Source organism: Coenobita brevimanus, chromosome 54, assembly GCF_032717465.1.
Source record: "Coenobita brevimanus isolate Jiangsu-jjx chromosome 54, ASM3271746v2, whole genome shotgun sequence".
In the NCBI taxonomy this organism is placed as follows: domain Eukaryota; kingdom Metazoa; phylum Arthropoda; class Malacostraca; order Decapoda; family Coenobitidae; genus Coenobita; species Coenobita brevimanus.
This window is the reverse complement of record NC_137007.1, coordinates 9,003,434-9,023,327: the sequence shown is the minus strand read 5'-3', so window position 1 is coordinate 9,023,327 and position 19,894 is coordinate 9,003,434. Positions and strand designations below refer to the sequence as shown.

General features: G+C 42.5%; 1 protein-coding gene across 1 annotated transcript in view; it reads left to right on the top strand.

Moving 5' to 3' along the window:
* Las (lipoyl synthase, mitochondrial) overlaps positions 1–19,894 on the top strand; it is a 226,933-nt gene that overhangs the window by 51,899 nt on the left and 155,140 nt on the right. Inside the window, exon 2 of the mRNA XM_080273291.1 lies at positions 14,520–14,630. Within this exon, the coding sequence (XP_080129417.1) occupies positions 14,520–14,630 (111 nt within the window). The remainder of the gene's footprint in view (positions 1–14,519; positions 14,631–19,894) is intronic.

The window sequence follows — 19,894 nt, the reverse complement described above, 5'->3', positions numbered from 1 at the left end:
GAAGACCATAACTTTACTCTTCCCTACATTCACCTTTAGATTCTGTTTCTTACGTACACTCCCAAACTCATCCACCAAGCCTTGCAGCTCCCCTTCGTCTTCACTTAACAACACAGTATCATCAGCAAACAACAGTACAGGGAGTTTCCAAACACTGCCCTCTCTCATTAGGGCCACTCCTACATCCACTGCCCTACCTTGTACAATATCTCTTTTATAACCCCATCCATATACAAATTGAACAACCATGGAGACATGCCACATCCCTGTTTCAGTCCAAATTTCAAATAGAAAAATTCACTCAGTTCGCTATCCACATGCACTGCCGCCATAGCACCCTCATACATACTCTTCACGGCATTCAACAACTTCCCATCTACTCCATATATTCTTAATACTTTCCACAATCCTTGTCTATCCACCCTGTCATATGCTTTCTTCAGATCCCTGAAGGCAGCATACAACTTCATTTCCTTCTCTGGAAACTTTTCCACTGAAGATCTAAGAATGAATATCTGATCTACACAACCACTTCCCTTTCTGAAACCTCCCTGTTCTTCTTAAACTAATTCCTCTGTTATTTCCTTAACTCAGTTAGTGAGTATCCTACTATATACTTTTCCTATTAGACTAAGAAGACAAATGTCCCTATGATTTCCACATACTTCTTTTTCCCCTATTCCTTTGCACAGGGGAATAATTATACCAGACTTCAAATAATCCGGGACTCTACCTTGCTTCCAGTCCAATCTGCACATCTTCCATGTCCATTCTACTACTATCTCTCCCCCATGCTTCAACATTTCACCACACACTCCATCAATTCCTGGGGCTTTCCCCAATTTAACTTTCTTCATTGCTTCCACAACTTCCATCCTACTGATTTCTTCCTCTCTTCTCACATCCCTCCGTCTCCCAGCCATTCCCCAGCCACTTATACTCGCATTACTTTCCTTCTCTTTGTTCAACAGTTCGTTAAAGTGTTCTCTTCATTTACTCACTTTTTCTCCCTTCTCCATTAGTCATCTGTGATTTTTATCTTTCACTCCCCAACTATATAACTTCATAGCCACCATGTCTAACTCACTTTACCTCTTTCTGGAACATTTCCTTACATTCCCACCATTTTACACTCAGATTCCTTCCAAATTCCTCATCCACTCTCTTCTTACTCTCTCTTACTAATCTTTTCACCTCTCTCTTCCTCTCTACATACAACTCTTTCTTCTGTCTCTCAACTTCTTCCACACCTGTGTTTCTCATCCACTCATTATATGCTTTCTTCTTTTGTGCCACATCCTCTCTCACCTCTTCAGTCCACCATGCTGTTCCCTGCACCCTCTTTTGTTTTCTCTTCACCCCACACACCATCTCACATGCTGCACAGATTTCTTTTGTGAATATCTTGCACACACCTTCCACGTCCCCCATCTGCTCCAATCCATATTTACGCAATCACTCCTTCACTTCCCTCTTATATTCTGCCCCTTTTTCATCCTCTTGTAACCTTTCCATCCTCCTTGTATGAGCTACTTCCTCCTGTCCTTCCCTTCTTCAATTTCTCCATTTTGTTTGGACACTGATCCTGACCACCACCAAGTGGTGGTCAAAGAGTCCACTCCCCTAGCCTCTATATACTCTTGCATCCATTACACACCTTGTCATCCTTTCATCCACACATACACAATCAGTCATTGCCTTCCGTTCATTCAGTTCACCATCCACCCTTCTCATCACTTGCCACGTATACCTGTCGATCATTTTGTGTGTGAAGAGGGTATTGGCTATCACCAACCCCCTCCCTGCACAAATGTCCACTAAAGCACTGCCATTCTAATCCATCTCTGCAGGCACACTCTACTCACCAACTACTTCCACCGTCACATTCCCCAGTTTTCCATTCATATCTCCAATCAGTTTTTGGAAGTCACTCCCCAAAATATGCAGGCCTCCAAGACAATCAGCAGCACTTCGGGGAGGAAGAGTGTGAAGGACCACATATCGGTGTTGGTGTGTGCAAATGCTGACGGGTCCCACCGCCTGAAACCAGTCGTTGTGGGTAAGAGTAGGTAGCCAAGGAGTCTGAAAGATATTATGGAGAAGCTTCCTACAGAGTACCAGGGCAGCCCTTCTGCCTGGTTTACCCAGGAGGTAATCACGACCTGGTTTCATAACAGTTTTGACCTCTCTGTTCGGCAGCATCAGGCCTTGTTTGGCATCATTAACCCCTTAACCGCAGGGCGTCACTTTCGTGACGCTTGGGAGCAAGGGATCATACCGCTGGGCGTCACTTTTGTGATTCTGTGTTATTTTGAATTCACCTGGGCTTTAAAGTGGTGACTTGTATCATCTATCAGTACTGCCTATGTCCAACACTAGTCAGCACTCCTAATCTCATCTGTACTCCCATCCATTGTTGACAATTTAGCCATTTCTCCCCGTTCTTGACTCCCCTCCCTACCTCCCCTCCATTACCCTATCCTTTCGCCTGCCCGGCCGTGCTACGCTAAGTAAATCTTCCCTGGAATTTTTCACTGATTTCATCCATTGAAATAAGCCCTATGCCCTAGTCTTATACCAAATAATATATACAAGAAAGAAATAAGGTAAGTGAGAGTGTCATACACCTAGAATTGGCTAATTATCACCTGACAACACCTCACGTGCACTCGTTCGCTAATTTTCGCTGTTTATTTCCCCTTCAAATATGCTGTATAATCTATTTTCGTAATAAAAATATATATAAGAAAGGAAGGGAGAAGCCTAAGTGATATTTACATTCACCTGGAACTACCTAATTATTGCAGGCCACCACACTGTATTCTACGCTAAGTAAATCTTCCCTGGAATTTTTCACTGATTTCATCCATTGAAATAAGCCCTATGTCCTATTCTTATACCAAATAATATATACAAAAAAGAAATAAGGTAAGTGATAGTGCCATACACCTGGAATTGGCTAATTATCACCTGACAACACCTCACGTGTACTCGTTCTCTAATTTTCGCTGTTTATTTCCCCTTGAAATATGCCGTATAATCTATTTTCGTAATAAATATACATATAAGGAGGGAAGGGAGAAGCCTAAGTGATATTTACATTCACTTGGAACTACCTAATTTATTATGTATTGTCTTGGTTTCCTGCCAATCATTTCATTGCTACATATTAGCAGGTCTCACAAGGCTAAAGTTGGTAGTATTGCACGCACCCAAGCCAGGCGGCAGGAGGCCACCACTATCAGTTCACTGTCGTCTTTCAAAGTGAAGGTACGTCTGTTTGCTCCTGCTAACTACCACCATTTTTCAGCCTCATGCAAAGGGCCCTGTGACCTTTACCCCCTACTAAACCTCGTGTGGAAAGAGGTAAAGGGCTGACAATTGATAAAAGAGTGACTACGATCATTCTGTTGAGTAAAACAGTGCAAGTGGAATTGTAAATAATGTGTAAATAATGTGTAAACAACAAGTGAAAGCAATGAATGTACATATATGTGAACAGTGGAAAATAGTTTTATAAGTTACTTCAAGTGACAGTGCATAACACAGTGTAAATAAAATAGAAATGTAAATAACGTATATAAAATAGAGGACGTAAATAGAAATGTAAATGAGTAGTATTATAAGAATACGAGTATATACCCTAGGAGTAATGAAAGTGAAAGTTTCACTCTAGCATGTATGAATACTATGAGTTATGAGAGTGAAGGTGAAAGTGACATTCACTCTCAGTGCTAGTATACAGGACGAGAAAGTGAATGCTACGTATTTTACTGAAAGAAAGTGAATGCCTACAGTGACAATAAACTACTATTACTGAAGGAAACTTATGGATAAAGACTGTAGAAATATATAAGTGTTATATAGTAATAGAAATATAAACTGTGAGTGTTTTTATGAATAATAAATGACAGAACACCAGCGGCGAACTAGCGCAAGTGGGAAGGTCACACGCCCTCATAATTTTCATTACTTACACAGTGTTTTTTTTTGGAGTATGGATTCCAAACTATTTGAGAATCATTGAATAGTGTTTCTAGTTTCAGACTGTGGTAATCATATTACGGGTTGTCGGGAAGTGTAAAGTGGAGACTTTGTTACCCAAGTTCAGAGGTCTCCACAAGTCCTATAGTACTCGACGAAGGCTCAACAAACACCCAAGGAGAAAGCTGAAGGTATGTGCTATAAGCATATATGATTTTAATATTCTAGGACTAATAACTGATTTTTGGCAAATATTTTTAGAGAGTCTGTCAGAGCGCGAATATGCCTGCGGAAGCCGCAAGAAAAAGCAAAACAAGCCCGCGGTGTAAGGTTTAATTAGGATGTTAAGGCTGTGCTCCTCCTAGACAATGCCCCAGCCCACCCATCCACTGCAAAATTGTGTTCAAAGGATGGAAAATAAGGGCAATAATTTTTACCTCCTAACATGACTGCCCTACTTCAGCCCATGGACAAGGGGGTGATAGAAAGTGCAAAAAGGCATTATTGGAATATTTACCTTGACCAGTGATTAGTTGTGAGAGAGAATGGGATGGAGGAAGAGGGGTATGTGGACACCAGGGGGAAGAACACACTTAACAGTTTTAAGAAATATAATATCACACAGTTCTGAACTGGGCAGAGGCTTGGAGGAAAGTGCCAGTGACTACTCTCCGCAATTTGTGGTGTAACCTCCTAAAAACCTTTAACACTCCAGGCCAGAAGCCAGATTTCAAGGGGTTTGAGCCACCAAAGGTGGCCAAAATGTTGGCTGCAGCTGGCCAAGACTCCTTCCCTGCAGAAGAGGTGAAGAGTGGCTGGACGAGGATGATGATCTGCCTGGATACCACCATCAGACGGAGAAGGAAATACTGCAGGAACTGACCACGCCTGAACCACCTGCGGAGGAGGAAGAGGAGGGGCCACGTGGGCCATCCCTCTCTGCTGCCATCGATGCAACAGACACACTCTTGGCCATCGCGAAGGACATTGGTGACTTTATGGGGGAAAATTATGAACTCTTCAGACAGATTAGGCTGGACCTTATGAAACCAGGCCAGGCAAGTCCAGGAGAAAATTTCAGACTTCTTTAACCTATTCACTGCGTCAGTGTTTACATGTACATCCTGTGTGCAGCAGTTTTCAAATATTCAGAAAAAAAATCTTACAAAAAAAGTAATAGTGTCGAAAGATAGAGAAAAATATCCCCAGTTCAGTGGTATATAACACAATATAGCAAAAAAAAAAAAAAAAAAAAGTTGCCTCTGAAACAGGTCCATGAAGTAATAAATATTCCCTGTGCGGTGGTGCCAGGTGAACGATGTGTTATGGTCGCACTGTGTTAATCTTACGATCAGATAAGGTGTAAACCAGCATCTGAACCATCACTGTCATCATCTGACAACATATCACTATCTTCACTACACTCATCTAGAGATTTCATCCAGTATTTGCATGGGCAACCGCTAGTGGCGGCCTCCTGGAGAAGATTTCGTACCGGTACCTTTGGCATGTCGTAGGCAACTGAGCTGAGCTCTCCTCCTCGTAAAAATGAATAATCTATGTATGGCAGTATTCTATAGGGTGCCATGAGTTGCTACCTGATTCATTTCGCGCCATTTCTGACAGCGGAATTTTTGAAAGCAGGATATCATATATGATACAGCTGCAGTCAGATCTGTTTAGACTTGGATATCGTATGTGATACAGCCGCAGTCAGATCTATTTAGACTCAGATATCGTATGTGATACAGCTGCAGTCAATGGGTTAAGCCTGTTGCCTCGCCTCCAGGAAGAAAGAAACGTACTGTGTCAGAGACCTCGAGTGTGTCTGTTGCTTCTACATCCTCTGTGAGTCTCCCCAGTTTGGCTTCTGGCACCAGCACACCTTTCTCCCTGGCACATGTGACACCAGAGCTACCAAATATGATATTCACTGAATCTGATGATGAATGAGTGAATAAAGTGTCATGTAAAGAGAGTATGGTGTATATAGTACTGTACTGAAGTGTAAATATTGTTCTGAAGTGTTCAGTTTGTATTATTAAGTGTAAAATTAAGTATAGTGCCCTAGTGATTCATCATTCATCATCATGAATGATGAATCACTAGGGCACTATACTTAATTTTACACTTAATAATACAAACTGAACACTTCAGAACAATATTTACACTTCAGTGCCCTAGTGATACAGTACAAAAATTTCTGGTGTGTACAGTGTTGTGTGCTGTGGTGTACAGGTGTACTGTATGTTGCCAGCATCTAACCTCTTTGGAAATCCCCCCCTGCCTCCCTCCTATTCCTGTGGTGACTACAGCATCACTTCTTGGCACTTCCTGGCACTCCCTGGCATGGTAAGTGTACTGTAACAGTTTTACATTACATTTCTAGGCATTGTATTTATATGTACAACTTCATACAGGATGGTATTTACATGTACTGTAAAACTACATAAACCATTGAATTCTCCTTGTGAAACTTCATAGACTGGGTTGTGGTTGCGCATGTAGGACCGAACAACTCCACAGATATAGCGACCTTGGGTCGGTAATCCCTCGGTTAATAATGACCATTGGATATAGCGAACTTTCAGATATAACGACCCACCCCTCCCCCCAATTAGTTCATTACATCGAGGGTTTACTGTATATACAATTTACTAATAGGCTGATATTGCCAGATTCGTATATTACCTCCAGTGCTACTAATATTCCCATCTCCAAAAGTATTGAAATTCTCGGTGTTTCACTTAACAACGCCCCATCTGGACCTCTCATGTCAGATCACTTGCTAAAACCACCTCAGAGAAACTTGGATTATTGTACAGAGTCCGAAACTTCACTGAATAGCAGTTAGCTATACACTCAACTCCCTCCAATTGTGCGTTCAGCTATTGTGGTTAACTGCTATCACACACACATCAAATGCACAACCATACATGTTATCATGCATCGAGTTTGAAAGTCACAGCAGCAGACGCCGAATCAGAGTAAAAGTGGAAGAGCTTTATGATAAAGCAGGCGTTTGATTTAGTAGTCGAATGTTGGGAAACATTACCCCAACAACAATAAATCACGCATGGCGCATCATTATGGAGAGTTTACCTGAGGACAGGCAGGTTAAGGTACCAGGTGAACCCTAGTCAGTGGAGGCAGAGCTGGAGGCTGCAGCTGAGGAAATGAGAGGTATTGCTGGCTGTGAGTTTGAGGGCACAACTGGCGATGAGATACGAGATATGTTGCAACTAGCACCAGTTACTGCTGAAGATATTCTACTAGAGGATGCTGAGGAAGCTGAGGATAGCCCAGGAGAAGAGGTGGATGCAGGAGAGAAAGTTAAGGAGGGGCTGAGTATGAAGGACATTAAAACTTTGAGTTGGGTGGCCAGATATGTCACATTCTAGAACAAGATACCACTTTCAGCAGTGAACAGCACACATCCTACATTAATAAAGCCCTTTAAGGTTATGAGGACAAGTACCATGCCTACATGAATGCCTCACACCAGTGTCGAATCACAGATTATTTTCATCAGCACCCATTACCTGAACCTACTTCCGAGCCGGCCCGTTAACCTCAGCTCACGCCTGGCCAGGAATCACAGCCAGGCCCTTCCAACCAAGAGGGCTTGGACTATGATATTTTCTTGGACAACTTGGACCAGAGGAGAAAAGATATTTTGAGGAGAGAGAGTCAGGCCTGAGAGGGCTCTGGGGGCAGCTAAGCCACTCCCAAGCCTCGGAACCCTTCAAACCACTCAAGTCTTCCATAATCCATATAAAAGTAAGTTTGATGGCCTTTTATGTTGTTTATTTATTGATTATAATGTTATTATTAATACTATCTATCTATCTATTGCCAGACGCCTCAATCCCGTTTGGGGTGGCCACAAACAAATCGCCTCCAAGTTGCCCTGTCCCCCGCCATTTCACTGCCCTGCTCCCAACTCACACCCCCCTCTCTCATATACCTCTCCACCCCATCCCTCCATCTCATCCTTGGCCTCCCCCTCCCTCTTCCCCCCTCCACCTCACTCACATACACTCTCTTCGTCAGTCTTTCACCCTCCATCCTCTCCACATGGCCAAACCACCTCAGTGTGTTCCTCATAACGCTTCCTATCACATCCACATCAACACCACAACGCTTCTTTATATCCTCATTCGTCAGCCTGTCTCTCCATGTGACTCCACAGGCTCCTCTTAAATAACTCATTTCTACTGCTCTCACTCTTGACTTGTGTCCTTCCAACAACGTCCAAGCTTCACTTCCGTACGTTAGAGTTGGTATCACAATACTGTCATGTAGTAACTTTTTCACTTCCATGCTCACTTCCCTGTTTCTTACCACTGCTTTCAAAGAACCAGCAACCTTTCTTTCCTGCTGTACCCTTTCAAGCACTTGACCCTCCAAACCTCCATCCTTACTCATCACACTACCCAAGTACTTAAATGTACTCACATATTTGAATTCCTCACCATCCAACCTCGCTGTACATTCACTGACTTCACCTCTCTCAAAGACCATCACTTTACTCTTCCCTACATTCACCTTTAGATTCCGTTTCTTACACACACTCCCAAACTCATCCACCAAGCCTTGCAGCTTCCCTTCGTCTTCACTCAACAACACAGTATCATCTGCAAACAACGGCACAGGGAGCTTCCAAACACCATCCCCTCCCACCAGGGCCACTCCAACATCCACCACCCTACCCTGTACCTTTTTTATTACCCCATCCATGTACAGATTGAACAACCATGGAGACATGACACATCCCTGTTTCAACCCAACTTTCAAAGAGAAAAATTCACTTAGTTCACCATCTACACGCACTGCAGCCTTCGCACCATTATACATACTCTTCACAGCATTCAACAACTTCCCATCTACTCCATATATTCTTAACACTTTCCACAATCCTTGTCTATCCACCCTGTCATATGCTTTCTCCAAATCCATGAAAGCCTCATACAACTTCTTTCCCTTCTCTAGAAACTTTTCCACTAAAGATCTAAGAATGAATATCTGATCTACACAACCTCTTCCCTTCCTAAAGCCTCCCTGTTCTTCTCCAACTAATTTCTCTGTTCTTTCTCTAACTCTGTCAATAAGTATCCTACCATACACTTTTCCTATTATATTAAGAAGACAAATGCCCTTATGATTACCACACACTTCTTTTTCCCCTTTTCCTTTGTACAAGGGAATAATTATACCTGACTTCCAATCCTCCGGGACTCTACCTTCCTCCCAGGCCAATCTGCACATCTTCCACATCCATTCTACTACTATCTCTCCCCCATGCTTCAACATTTCACCACACACTCCATCAATTCCTGGGGCTTTCCCCGATTTAACTTTCTTCATTGCTTCCACAACTTCTGTCCTACTGATTTCTTCCTGTCTTCTCACCTCCCTCCTTCTCCCAGCCATTCCCCAGCCACTTATACTCGCATTACTTCCATCCTCTGCGTTCAACAATTCCTTAAAGTGTTCTCTCCATCTGCTCACTTTTTCTCCCTTCTCCATTAGTAATCTACCATTTTTATCTTTCACTCCCCTGCTAACTTCACTTCCACCCTGTCTTACTATTTTCATCTCTTTCCAGAACATTTTCTTACAGTCCCTCCACTTTACACTCAAATTCCTTCCAAATTCTTCATCCACTCTCTTCTTACTCTCGCTTACTAATCTTTTCACCTCTCTTTCTTTCTACATATAACTCTCTCTTCCGCCTCTCAACTTCTTCCACACCCCTATTTCTCATCCATTCATTGTATGCTTTCTTCTTTTGTGCCACAGCCTGTTTCACCTCTTCAGTCCACCACGCTGTTCCTTGCACCCCCCTCCGTCTTCTCTTCCTTCCACACACCACATCACATGCTGCACATATTTCTTCTGTAAATACCCTACACACACCTTCCACGTCTCCCATCTGCTCCAATTCATATTTGCTCAATCGTTCCTCCACTTCTCTCTTATACTCTGCCTTTTTCTCATCCTCTTGTAACCTTTCCACTCTCCTTGCAACTACTCCTTCCTCTCGTCTTTCCCTTCTTTTATTCCTCCATCTTACTTGAATTCTAATTCTGGCCACCACCAAGTAGTGGTCAGAAAGTCCACTCTCCCAACCTCTATAAACTCTTACATCCAGTACACATCTTCGCATCCTTTCATCCACACACACATAATCAATCATTGCCTTCCTTTCATTCAGTTCACCACCCACCCTTCTCATCACTCGCCATGTATACCTGTGGATCATTTTATGCCTGAAGAGGGTATTGGCTATCACCAACCCCCTCCCAGCACAAATGTCTACTAACGCACTGCTATTCTCATCTATCTCAGCAGGCACACCCCACTCACCAACTATTCCATCCACCTTCACATTCCCAACTTTACCATCCATATCACCAATCAAAAACACTCTCTCATTCCTTCCAAACTTTTCCATGCACAATTCTTCATTTGTCCAGAACTCTTCTCTCACTCTTCTAGCATGATCTTGCATTGGCGCATACACACACACAATCGCCCACATTTGTATTCCAACTTTCAACTTTACTCACACAATCCTTGACCCAACTGATCCATACTGTCTTATGCTCTTCTTCCATCTTTTACTCACAACTATACATACTCCTTCCTTTGCCCTCTCATTCTCACCTACTCCTGCACATATACCCCATCCATACTCCCATTCTCTCACACTTTCTCCTCTCCATTTTGTTTCAGTATTCCACATACATCCACTTTCGCACCCTCAAGCACCTGGACAATCTCTCTCTCTTTCACCTCATCATTCGCTCCCCTTACATTCCACATTCCGATAACCATGTCCTTTGTCCGGTCCTTGGTCGTCATCGTTTGGTCAGTCCTTGTCCGAGGCTTATTGTTTGTTTTTTTAGTTAGTTGTTTTCCGGGGAGGGGCACTAACCCTTCGCCAACCCTTTTAGTCGCCTTTTACGACAAGCAGAGAGGAGAGATTGGCAGGAAATTGTAGGCATAAAGTGGTTAAAAGTTAGAGAAATGGGTCACTGAAAAATCAGTTAGAAATTTTCCCATTGATTCTTCAGTTCAGCTGTCACGAATTCAGCTATCACGTGCGTTTGCTGTAACCAGTTAGGCATGATAGCAGGGGGATGAGTTTAATTTATAAGAGTCATGTGCGCTCTCAGCTAGAAAAATCACATCCTTGCGGAATGGATGTGGAGAGGTTGCACGAAAACAACTAGATAAAATTCAGAACAAAACTGTTTTTTTCGCGTTGCACATTTTTTGGACATAAATGATACCTTCCATGCTGTGACTTATTTTGCGCTATGTAATCGCATATTATTCAAGCCGTGACTGTACTTGACCTTTTCCTTACAACTGATCATTCTGCTTACTCTGTTAATCTTTTCTCTCCATTGGGCTCCTCTGATCACAAGCTTATCACCTTAATCTGTCCTATTGCTCCAGTAAGGTCTGTGGACCCTCCTGTGAAGCGGTGGCTGTGGCACTTTGGAGCTGCTGAGTGGGAGGCCCTCAGCCAGTACTTCTTTGGTTTTCCCTGGAATGAACATTGCTTCCCTGGCTGAGAGCCATCTGAGTGTACCTCACATTACAGATGATGTTCTCTCAAGCATGGAAGCATACGTTTCTTTCTTTTATCATGTGACTAATGCAAAAAATAAATGAATAAATAAATAAAACTTGGTTTAATCATGCTTGTTCTGTTGTTTTCCACAATGGGGAAAAGACATACAAAAGGTACCATAGTCAACTCCCCCATATTTCTCATCACTCGTATGTTTCTGCCCGGAAATGTGCTAAGTTTGTTCTTCACTCTGCTAAAAATAATTTCATTTGTACTAAATGCTCTGACCTCTCTGACTCAAATTCTTCCCTCGCCTTCTGACACCTTGCCCAAAACCTTTTTAACAACTTTACTTCATCATCCTTCCCTCCTGTTTTCCACTCTGATGGTTCTGCAGCTATTTCTTCTACTGATAAGCAGAACTCTTCGCTAAGAATTTTTCCTTCAGTTCCATCATAGATGATTCCAATGCTGTTTGTCCATCACAGTCCCCCAGACTTCCTCGTGGCTGACATTACAATTTCTTCAGTTGATGTGTTTTCTGTCATCACTGGCCTCAGTACTTAAGGCATGTGGTCTTGATGGCATCTCACCTGTTACCCACAAGTACAGTGCTTCTGTGCATACTCCCTGCTTAAGTAAACTCTTTTCCCTTTGTCCATGAACTTGTACCTTTCCTTCTTGCTGGAAGTTTTCCTTGATTCAGCCTGTTCAAAGAAAGGTGACCATTCCCAGCCCTCTAACTATTGCCCAATTGCTTTAACATCCTGTTTGGGCATATGGAGAGAATGGATAATGAGCGATTGGTGAAAAAGATAACTAGATCTGATGTGAGAGGTGTAAGACTGAGAGGAAGACCACGAATAGGATGGATGGACAGTGTGAAGAGAGCGCTGGATGCGAGAGGGATGTCTGTTGAGCAAGGAAGAGTGGCTGTGCGTGACAGAAATAAATGGAGAGAAATTGTGAATGAATAAGTGATGACGCAGCCCTGAGGGGATATTCTCCCGCATTTGGTCTGATCAGCTAGTCAGGTCAGGTGCGGGTAAGGGGATGGGTCTGTTATGATGTGGCAGGGGTAAACCAGTTCTGCTGTCGGGCCCTGCTGTGGATGTCACTGATTGCATTGCGCAGTTGACCCTTGTGCGGTGTGATGCGGTGAGGATCTGTCCGTTCTCCCCTTTGGGGCTAAGATGCGAATAAATGTGTTTGAATGGATGAGTAAATGGAGAGTGAGTCGTCCTGTCTCGGCTACCTCCCTTTCCTTGGGGGAAGCAGCCTAGGTATATAGATAGAGATAGATAGATTTCTAAAGTTTTTAAATCTATTCTTAACCAAAATATTTTTAAACATCTTTCCGATCTTCAGTATGGGTTTCACCAGGGACGCTCCACTGGCAATTTTCTCATCTTCCTTTCAGACTCCTGGTCATCCTTCTTTCAGGACTTTGGCAAAAGCTTTGCCATTGCACGTGACATCTCAAAGACTTGCAGTCAAGTCTGGTATAAATCTTTATTTTCCAAACTGCCCTGTTACAGTTTCTGTCCTTCTGTCTGTGCCTTCATCTCTGACTTCCTTTCTGGTCATTCTGTAGCTGCTGTTGTATATGGTCACCGTTCATCTCATAGAAGTATCAGTAATGGTGTTTCTTAGGGCTGTTCTCTGTCACCAACTGTCTTTCCCCTCTTCATCATTGACCTTCTAAGCTGTACATTTAACTGTATCCACTTATGCTGATGACTCCACCTTTCACCTTTCCATCCGCATCGCACAGTATCCATCTCAGCAGTTACTTCAACAATCAAGGGATGAGGCAATGACACACTTAATGTCTGACTTGGCTCATATCTCTGATTGAGGCAAAAGCAATCTTGTTGTTTTTAATGCATCAAACACTCAGTTCTTACATCTTTTGACCCATCAAAATATTCCGCAAGAGTATCCTGTAATTTTTAACAGTATCCAACTCAATCCTGCGTCATCTCTGAACATACTTGGGGTTTCATTCTCTCTGGATTGATCTTGGAAAAATTGTGTTACCTCTCTTGTAAATTCTTCCTTTTAGAGATTAGGTGTGCCAAGTTGACTCTGTGCCTTCTTTAACCCTGCACAGTTGTTGACTATACAGGGATGTTATTCACCCCTGTGTAGAGTACAACTCTCACATGTGAGGAGTTTCCCTGCATACTGTACAGCTCTTCTCAGCAAGGTGGAATCAAAGGCTTTTTGTCTCATTAACTCTCCTCCTCTTATTGGCTCCTTTCAGCTTCTGTGTCTTCACTCCATTGTTGCATCATTATCTCTTTTCTGTCACTACTTCAGTGGTCACTGCTTCTGTGAACTGTCTGCTTGCATCCCTCCATATGTACAGTAGGTGCGTAGCTCCCATCTAGCAGCTCTCTAATGCAAGTGTTAACTGTTACTCCCAATTCTTCATGTATGCAACAGGTCAACTCTTGAACTGTCATCCTCTGTTGGTATATACTACTGCCTATGACCTGCAGTCTTTCAAATGCAGTGTGTCCAGACATCTTGAACAGATCTTGAATTTGGCTGTTTTTTTTTTGGGGGGAGGGAAGAATTGTGTGGCCTTCTTGCCTTTGGTTCCTTCCTCGTCCCAAAAAAAGAAAGATAAAAAGAAAAAAAAGAAAGAAAAAGCAGTCGTTCACAGGTAATATAAACACTGGACAGTAGTGTTGTCTCGGAGAGCTGACTGTCAGCTTGTGTGCATCACTGTGTCTGCAGAAGATTCTTGGAGGTGGCTGTTACAGTTAGCATTCTTGAGAAATTGCAACCAATTTTTCATCTTTATTCAGCAAAAGGGTTTATCTTTTGACTTATCATTGTAGCAGTTTATCACATAGCAAACAGCCATATAAAAAGACTGTTTTACTGTATTAACATTTGTCCTGACTCAGATGCTAACTTTATTGTATTTCATTTCTTGCAGACACTTCCAGGATGCACTGCTGGCAACATCAGATGTATCAGCAACATCCCCAAGGAGAAAAAAAAGATGGTGGCTGATGGACCTTCTCTTGAAGACTTCATCTCTGGCAAGGCATGTCTGTGAGAACTGTGGTTTAACCAGTGTTAGCAGTGCAGCAAATCTCAGTGTATAATACTAGTTGAGGAAAGGTTGATGGTACAGTTGATAGTTTGATATGGCTGATGTTTGTTAGAGATGGCATTAATGACCCAAGGTTCAGTTTACTGTACAGGCATACCTCGACTTACAAACATAATTGGTTCCAAGAGACTGTTTGCAAGTCAATTTTGTTCACAAAATGAAAATCCCTTACAGTACTACACATACGACATAAAAATCACTGTACTGTTCACCGACCTGTCGGTAGAGTTTTGAATGTTCTTAAGCAGTTAATATCACCATCATCATCATCATCTGGACCTCCTTTCCCACCCAAAGGGCAGAGTGAGGAGCAGTTAATATCGTATTATGAAATATAAATGCATAAATTAAGACAAGAAATACACAAGAAAAACAGTAATCCCTCTAATATCCGAACGCCCAACATCCGAACATCCCCACTAACCGGACATAATCGTCCCGGGATCCAATATTCCCAAAATGGGCCAAAAACCTCAAAAAATTAAAAAAAAATCTGACTTTTTTCCCTCCCATAATTTGAAATTGCTGCATGGCGCCGAACAGCTGTTACACCATGGTCCCTTCACCCCTTCCTTCCTCCCTCTCCCCCCTCCCCTGTCAGGGTTGCCATTTGGTATTTTTCATTACCAAGTGTGGGCCAATTTTGTAATGAAAAATTCGTTTGGTAATGAATCAGAATAATGCATTACCAAATGGATTTTTCACATGTATGAGGATACACAGGATGGAGATGGTGGATTGTTTGCTCTCTCTGATTAATCTGCTACCCTACATAGCGTGAAAATAATCAACATGGTGTTAATTATAAGGAGAGTGATTACATGTATTTCCACTTGTATATATAATTAGTGAAGAATAAATGCTAGCTTTACGAATTTGGTAATGAAAAGTTAAATTTGGTAATGAAAGTTGAGGAGATTGGTAATGTGGCCATTGCGATCTGGCAACTCTGTTACCCCGCCATCATCAACAGTCACAGCCAAACTCCGATCGAGAGCAGATGCTTATAGCAGTGCAAGCCACAGGTGCTTGTTTTTTGTGAATAAACAGTGAATAAACTGCAATACCTCACCACTAGAACACACGGGAATTTACAGTGTTGTGCAGTGTTAAGAAATTAGAATTTAGAGTGCAAAGGATTAACTGTGGACTGCAAATTGGCAGTTCAAACCAGTCCAGGAGCCAGGGACTTGTAAGTTCCCAGAATGTTTAATATTGTATAAACTCACCTCTAAAACCCCATTTTATGGTTCTTTTGCATTTATTTCAGTCTTTTATGTTCCTTATTGGTGTGATTTGGGTCTTAAATAGGTGCAATGCATGTTCAGAGGGAGTTGTATAGGTGTGTTTCTGAGTTAGGGTCCATAAGTACAAGTCCAGGAGGCTGGGGCCCAATATCCGGACAGGATCACTATCCGGACATGCCTTTGGCTCTATTATGTTGGATATTGGAGGGATTACTGTATAAGACACAACTTTGTTCCTGCTATTGTCCGATGCGTAGTTACAACTGATGAAAGGTAATGGAACGTTTGCCACCTTCAAAGATGTGGATGTGGCAAGCATTTTGTTTTGTTTCATTAATTGTAAATATACATCAGTCATGAGCGATAACAGAGTTATCGTATTTTATAAACATTACTGTAGGTCACCTGAGGGCAGACATAGCAGGACTTGCAAGAAGTGAGAGGAGGCAGGTGGAAGTTTGGAGTTAGTTGGAAGATGCGGGTGGGGAGAGAGCAATGGGCGAATCGGGATTTTTGGGAGAAGCTGGCTGAACAGATGTGGCTGAAGGCTCAGCAAAGGAGGTTGAAAGCTCAGCATAGGAGGTTGAAGGCAGTGGTTCTTCTAATTTCATTTCCACCCTTGAGAAAAACCTTGTGATTGACGACTGGGAAGCGTTCTTCTTTTTCTTGTCAAGGATGAGATGATAGCAGGCAAGGGCATCATGCACAGCAACATAGACTCTGCCAAATCGGTCGGCATTCAGATCCTGTTCTTCGAAGGAAGCAAGCCCTTTCTCTGTCATTCCAAATGCTCTTGTTAACCCCTTGATAGTCATTTTCCTGGTGTGAACTTCCAGCTCAGCCCATTCCTCCTTCCACTGTAAATCTAACTCCATTAACTCCTCATTCGTCAGTTCATTCTTATGAGCCTCCAGCAACTCATCAAAGTCCTCTTCCTCCAGATTCATATTTAGTTCCTTACTCAGTGCCACCATGTTAGCAGCAGTGTCAGTGTCCGTAAAACCTCTGAAGTCCTGCACAAACTGGGGGCAAAGGCACTTCCACATACTGTTCATGTTAGCCTGTTTCACCTCATGCCAGGAAGCAGTGATATTTTGGATGACCTTATAGATGTTATAATCCTTCCAAAAATCACGCAAAGTCTTGCCTTCCTCTGTGTCAGTTGCTGCTACTGCTTGTCTCAGTGTACGGCGGAGGTAATACCTCTTGAAGGTGGCATTAACTCCCTGATCCATGGTTTGGAGGAGTGAGGTTGTGTTTGGTGGCAGGTACACAGCCTTAATGTTGGGGTGATAGTCATTAAGGTTGGGAGGGTGTCCAGGGGCATGATCAAGGACAAGGAGAATTTTGAAGGGAATTTTCTCCTCCTCGCAGTATTTCTCCACCTGTGGCACAAAGTGGTTGAAGAACCAGTCCTCAAAAAGGGCAAGGGTAATCCATGCCTTGCTGTTCGCCATCCATATCACTGGGAGGGATGCCTTAGGGATGTTCTTCAGGGCATGGGGATTGGCTGAGTGATACAAAAGGAGTTGGCTTCAGTTTGCAGTCACTTGAAGCATTGCCACCCAGCAGGAGAATTAGTCTGTCCTTAGAGACCTTAAATCCCAGCATACTCTTCTTTTCCTTAGATATGAAGGACCTGTTGGGCATTCTTTTCCAAAATAAACCTGTCGCATCAGCATTGAACATATGCTCAGGGAGATAGCCGCCCTCCTCGATGATCTCTGCCAACGTAGACGGGAGCTCTTTCGCTGCAACTGCATCCGCACTAGCTGCCTCACCACTTACCTTCATGTTATGGAGGTTAGCCCATGATTTAAAGCGGTAAAACCATCCAAGACTTGCATTAAACTCTACATCCTTTTCTTCAGGATATTTCTTCTTTAGGCCCTGGAACAGCTTAGTGGCCTTCTCCTGTATCAGTCCCATGCTGATGGGGATGTGCTGGTGAATCTGGTTGTCTATGTACACACCCAGAAGTTTCTCCAATCCCTCCATAATAAGCCCATGTTTTTTGGGAGTGATGGTGGACTTTATGAACACAATACCCTTCACATGGGTAAGAAAATGCTCTTATCCTTAACAGGTGCCCCCACAGTTGATCTGTTCATCCTAAATGAATCCGCCCCTGCACTAATTTTTTCACCTCGTTCAACACGCTTTATTATTTTGAGTTTTTGTTCCATAGAGATGGCACGTCACTTCCTAGATGAGCCAGAAGCACCACTATCAACACGCTTGCCTTTATCAGCCGTTTTAAATGGAGTGAAAGCACTAAAAGCACAATGAGCAGTGATTCTCTCTCTTCAAGGCGAACAAAACAAAAACAAAAGATGGCAGGTTAGCCCCCTAGCACCCACACTGCAGCTTAGTGACCCGCCTCACAACTACTGTCACCCACCACATTCAAAAGCAGTCGCAACTTGCCACTGCAGGCTAAATTAGTTTTTCATGGTTACATTCGTACCTGTGAAATGTTTGTTATTTTTTTCATGTTTGCATCTTTGAAATGACTGCATCTTGAATGATCGTAAGTTGAGGTATGCCTGTTTACTAAATCTTATTTTGTGGATGCCTAATGGAATGAAAGAAAAGCATTCTGGAGCCAAATGCTAATTGCCTACCAGAGTATGCTGTTGGCCAACTCCAAGATTTTGGCCATATCTTGATACCCTGAAGGTTTCAAGTTGACAGCTCAAGCTGTTCTTGTGATATAATGGTGCTAAAGGTGGGTGATAAAAACTGCTGTAGTTGACGTTTGGGAGCCATTTTGGTGACCTTGACCTTGACCCTGAGTGCCCATTTTTGAACCCCTCCAAGAGTTTCACCATATCTTGGTACCCTGAAGGTTTCATGTTGATAGCTCAAGCTGTTCATGAAATACAGGTATACCCTGGTTAACAATTCAGTTGGTTAGGTAAAAACCCATCTTTAGGCAGAGTATTGCATATCGGGGTAGTTTTAACATGTAAAGTAATGAAAGTAATGGGATGCGTTTTTCAGCCTTGGGTTTCCTCCCAGCCAGGTCCAAAATCCACCCAAATGAGCCCAAAAACAAGTTTAAAACCAATCTAAATGGCCCAACATCTGTAAAAGAAGCTAACCAAAGCCTAACGCCTGTAAATAATTCACTAAAACCAACAAATAAAAACTGAAAATCGTCAAATATAAGTTTGGAAAAAATCAAACTTAGTAAACTGCACCCCAAAATGACAATGTTCACCCCACCTGTGGCTAAAACCCATTAATCTAATTCTAAAAACAGTTTATAAATTAACCTAAACACAATTTTAGTCTAAAATTTCATCAAAATCGGTTAAAAAAAATCAAAACCCATCGTTAAACTGGGGTTTGGCCATTGTTGGTTGGGGTATGGTGGTATTTCCTCCTCCATCGTTAAGCTGGGGTATCGCATCTATGGGTATCGTTTATCGGGGTACAGTATTACTGTATATATATATATATATTTTTTTTTTTTTATGTGAGGAAGAAGAAACCAAAGGCCATGAGCCCGCAGTAACAGTTCCCTCCAAGAGAAAAACAAAATGCTAAGGCAGGTGATAAAAAGTAGGTGACCTTTGGCAGCCATTTTTGTGACCTTGACCTTGACCCGGAGTGCCCATTTTTTATCTCGTCCAAGATTTTGGCCATATTTTGTTACCCTAAGGTTTCATGTTGATAGTTGAAGTCGTTCATGAGGTATAATGGTGCTAAAGGCAGGCGATAAAAACTAGTTGGCCTTTGGCAGCCATTTTGGTGACCTCAGCCTTGACCCCAAGTACTGTACATCCTCATTATCAACAGGGGTTAGGTACCTAAGATACCTGTCGATGACCAAAACTGTCGATACCGATTTTCGTCTGGTCAAGTACCCTCTTGTTTATATTTTTTTGCTATCCCTTCAACCACTCATATGTAATATGCATTTTAGTATTAGTGTTTCTTAGA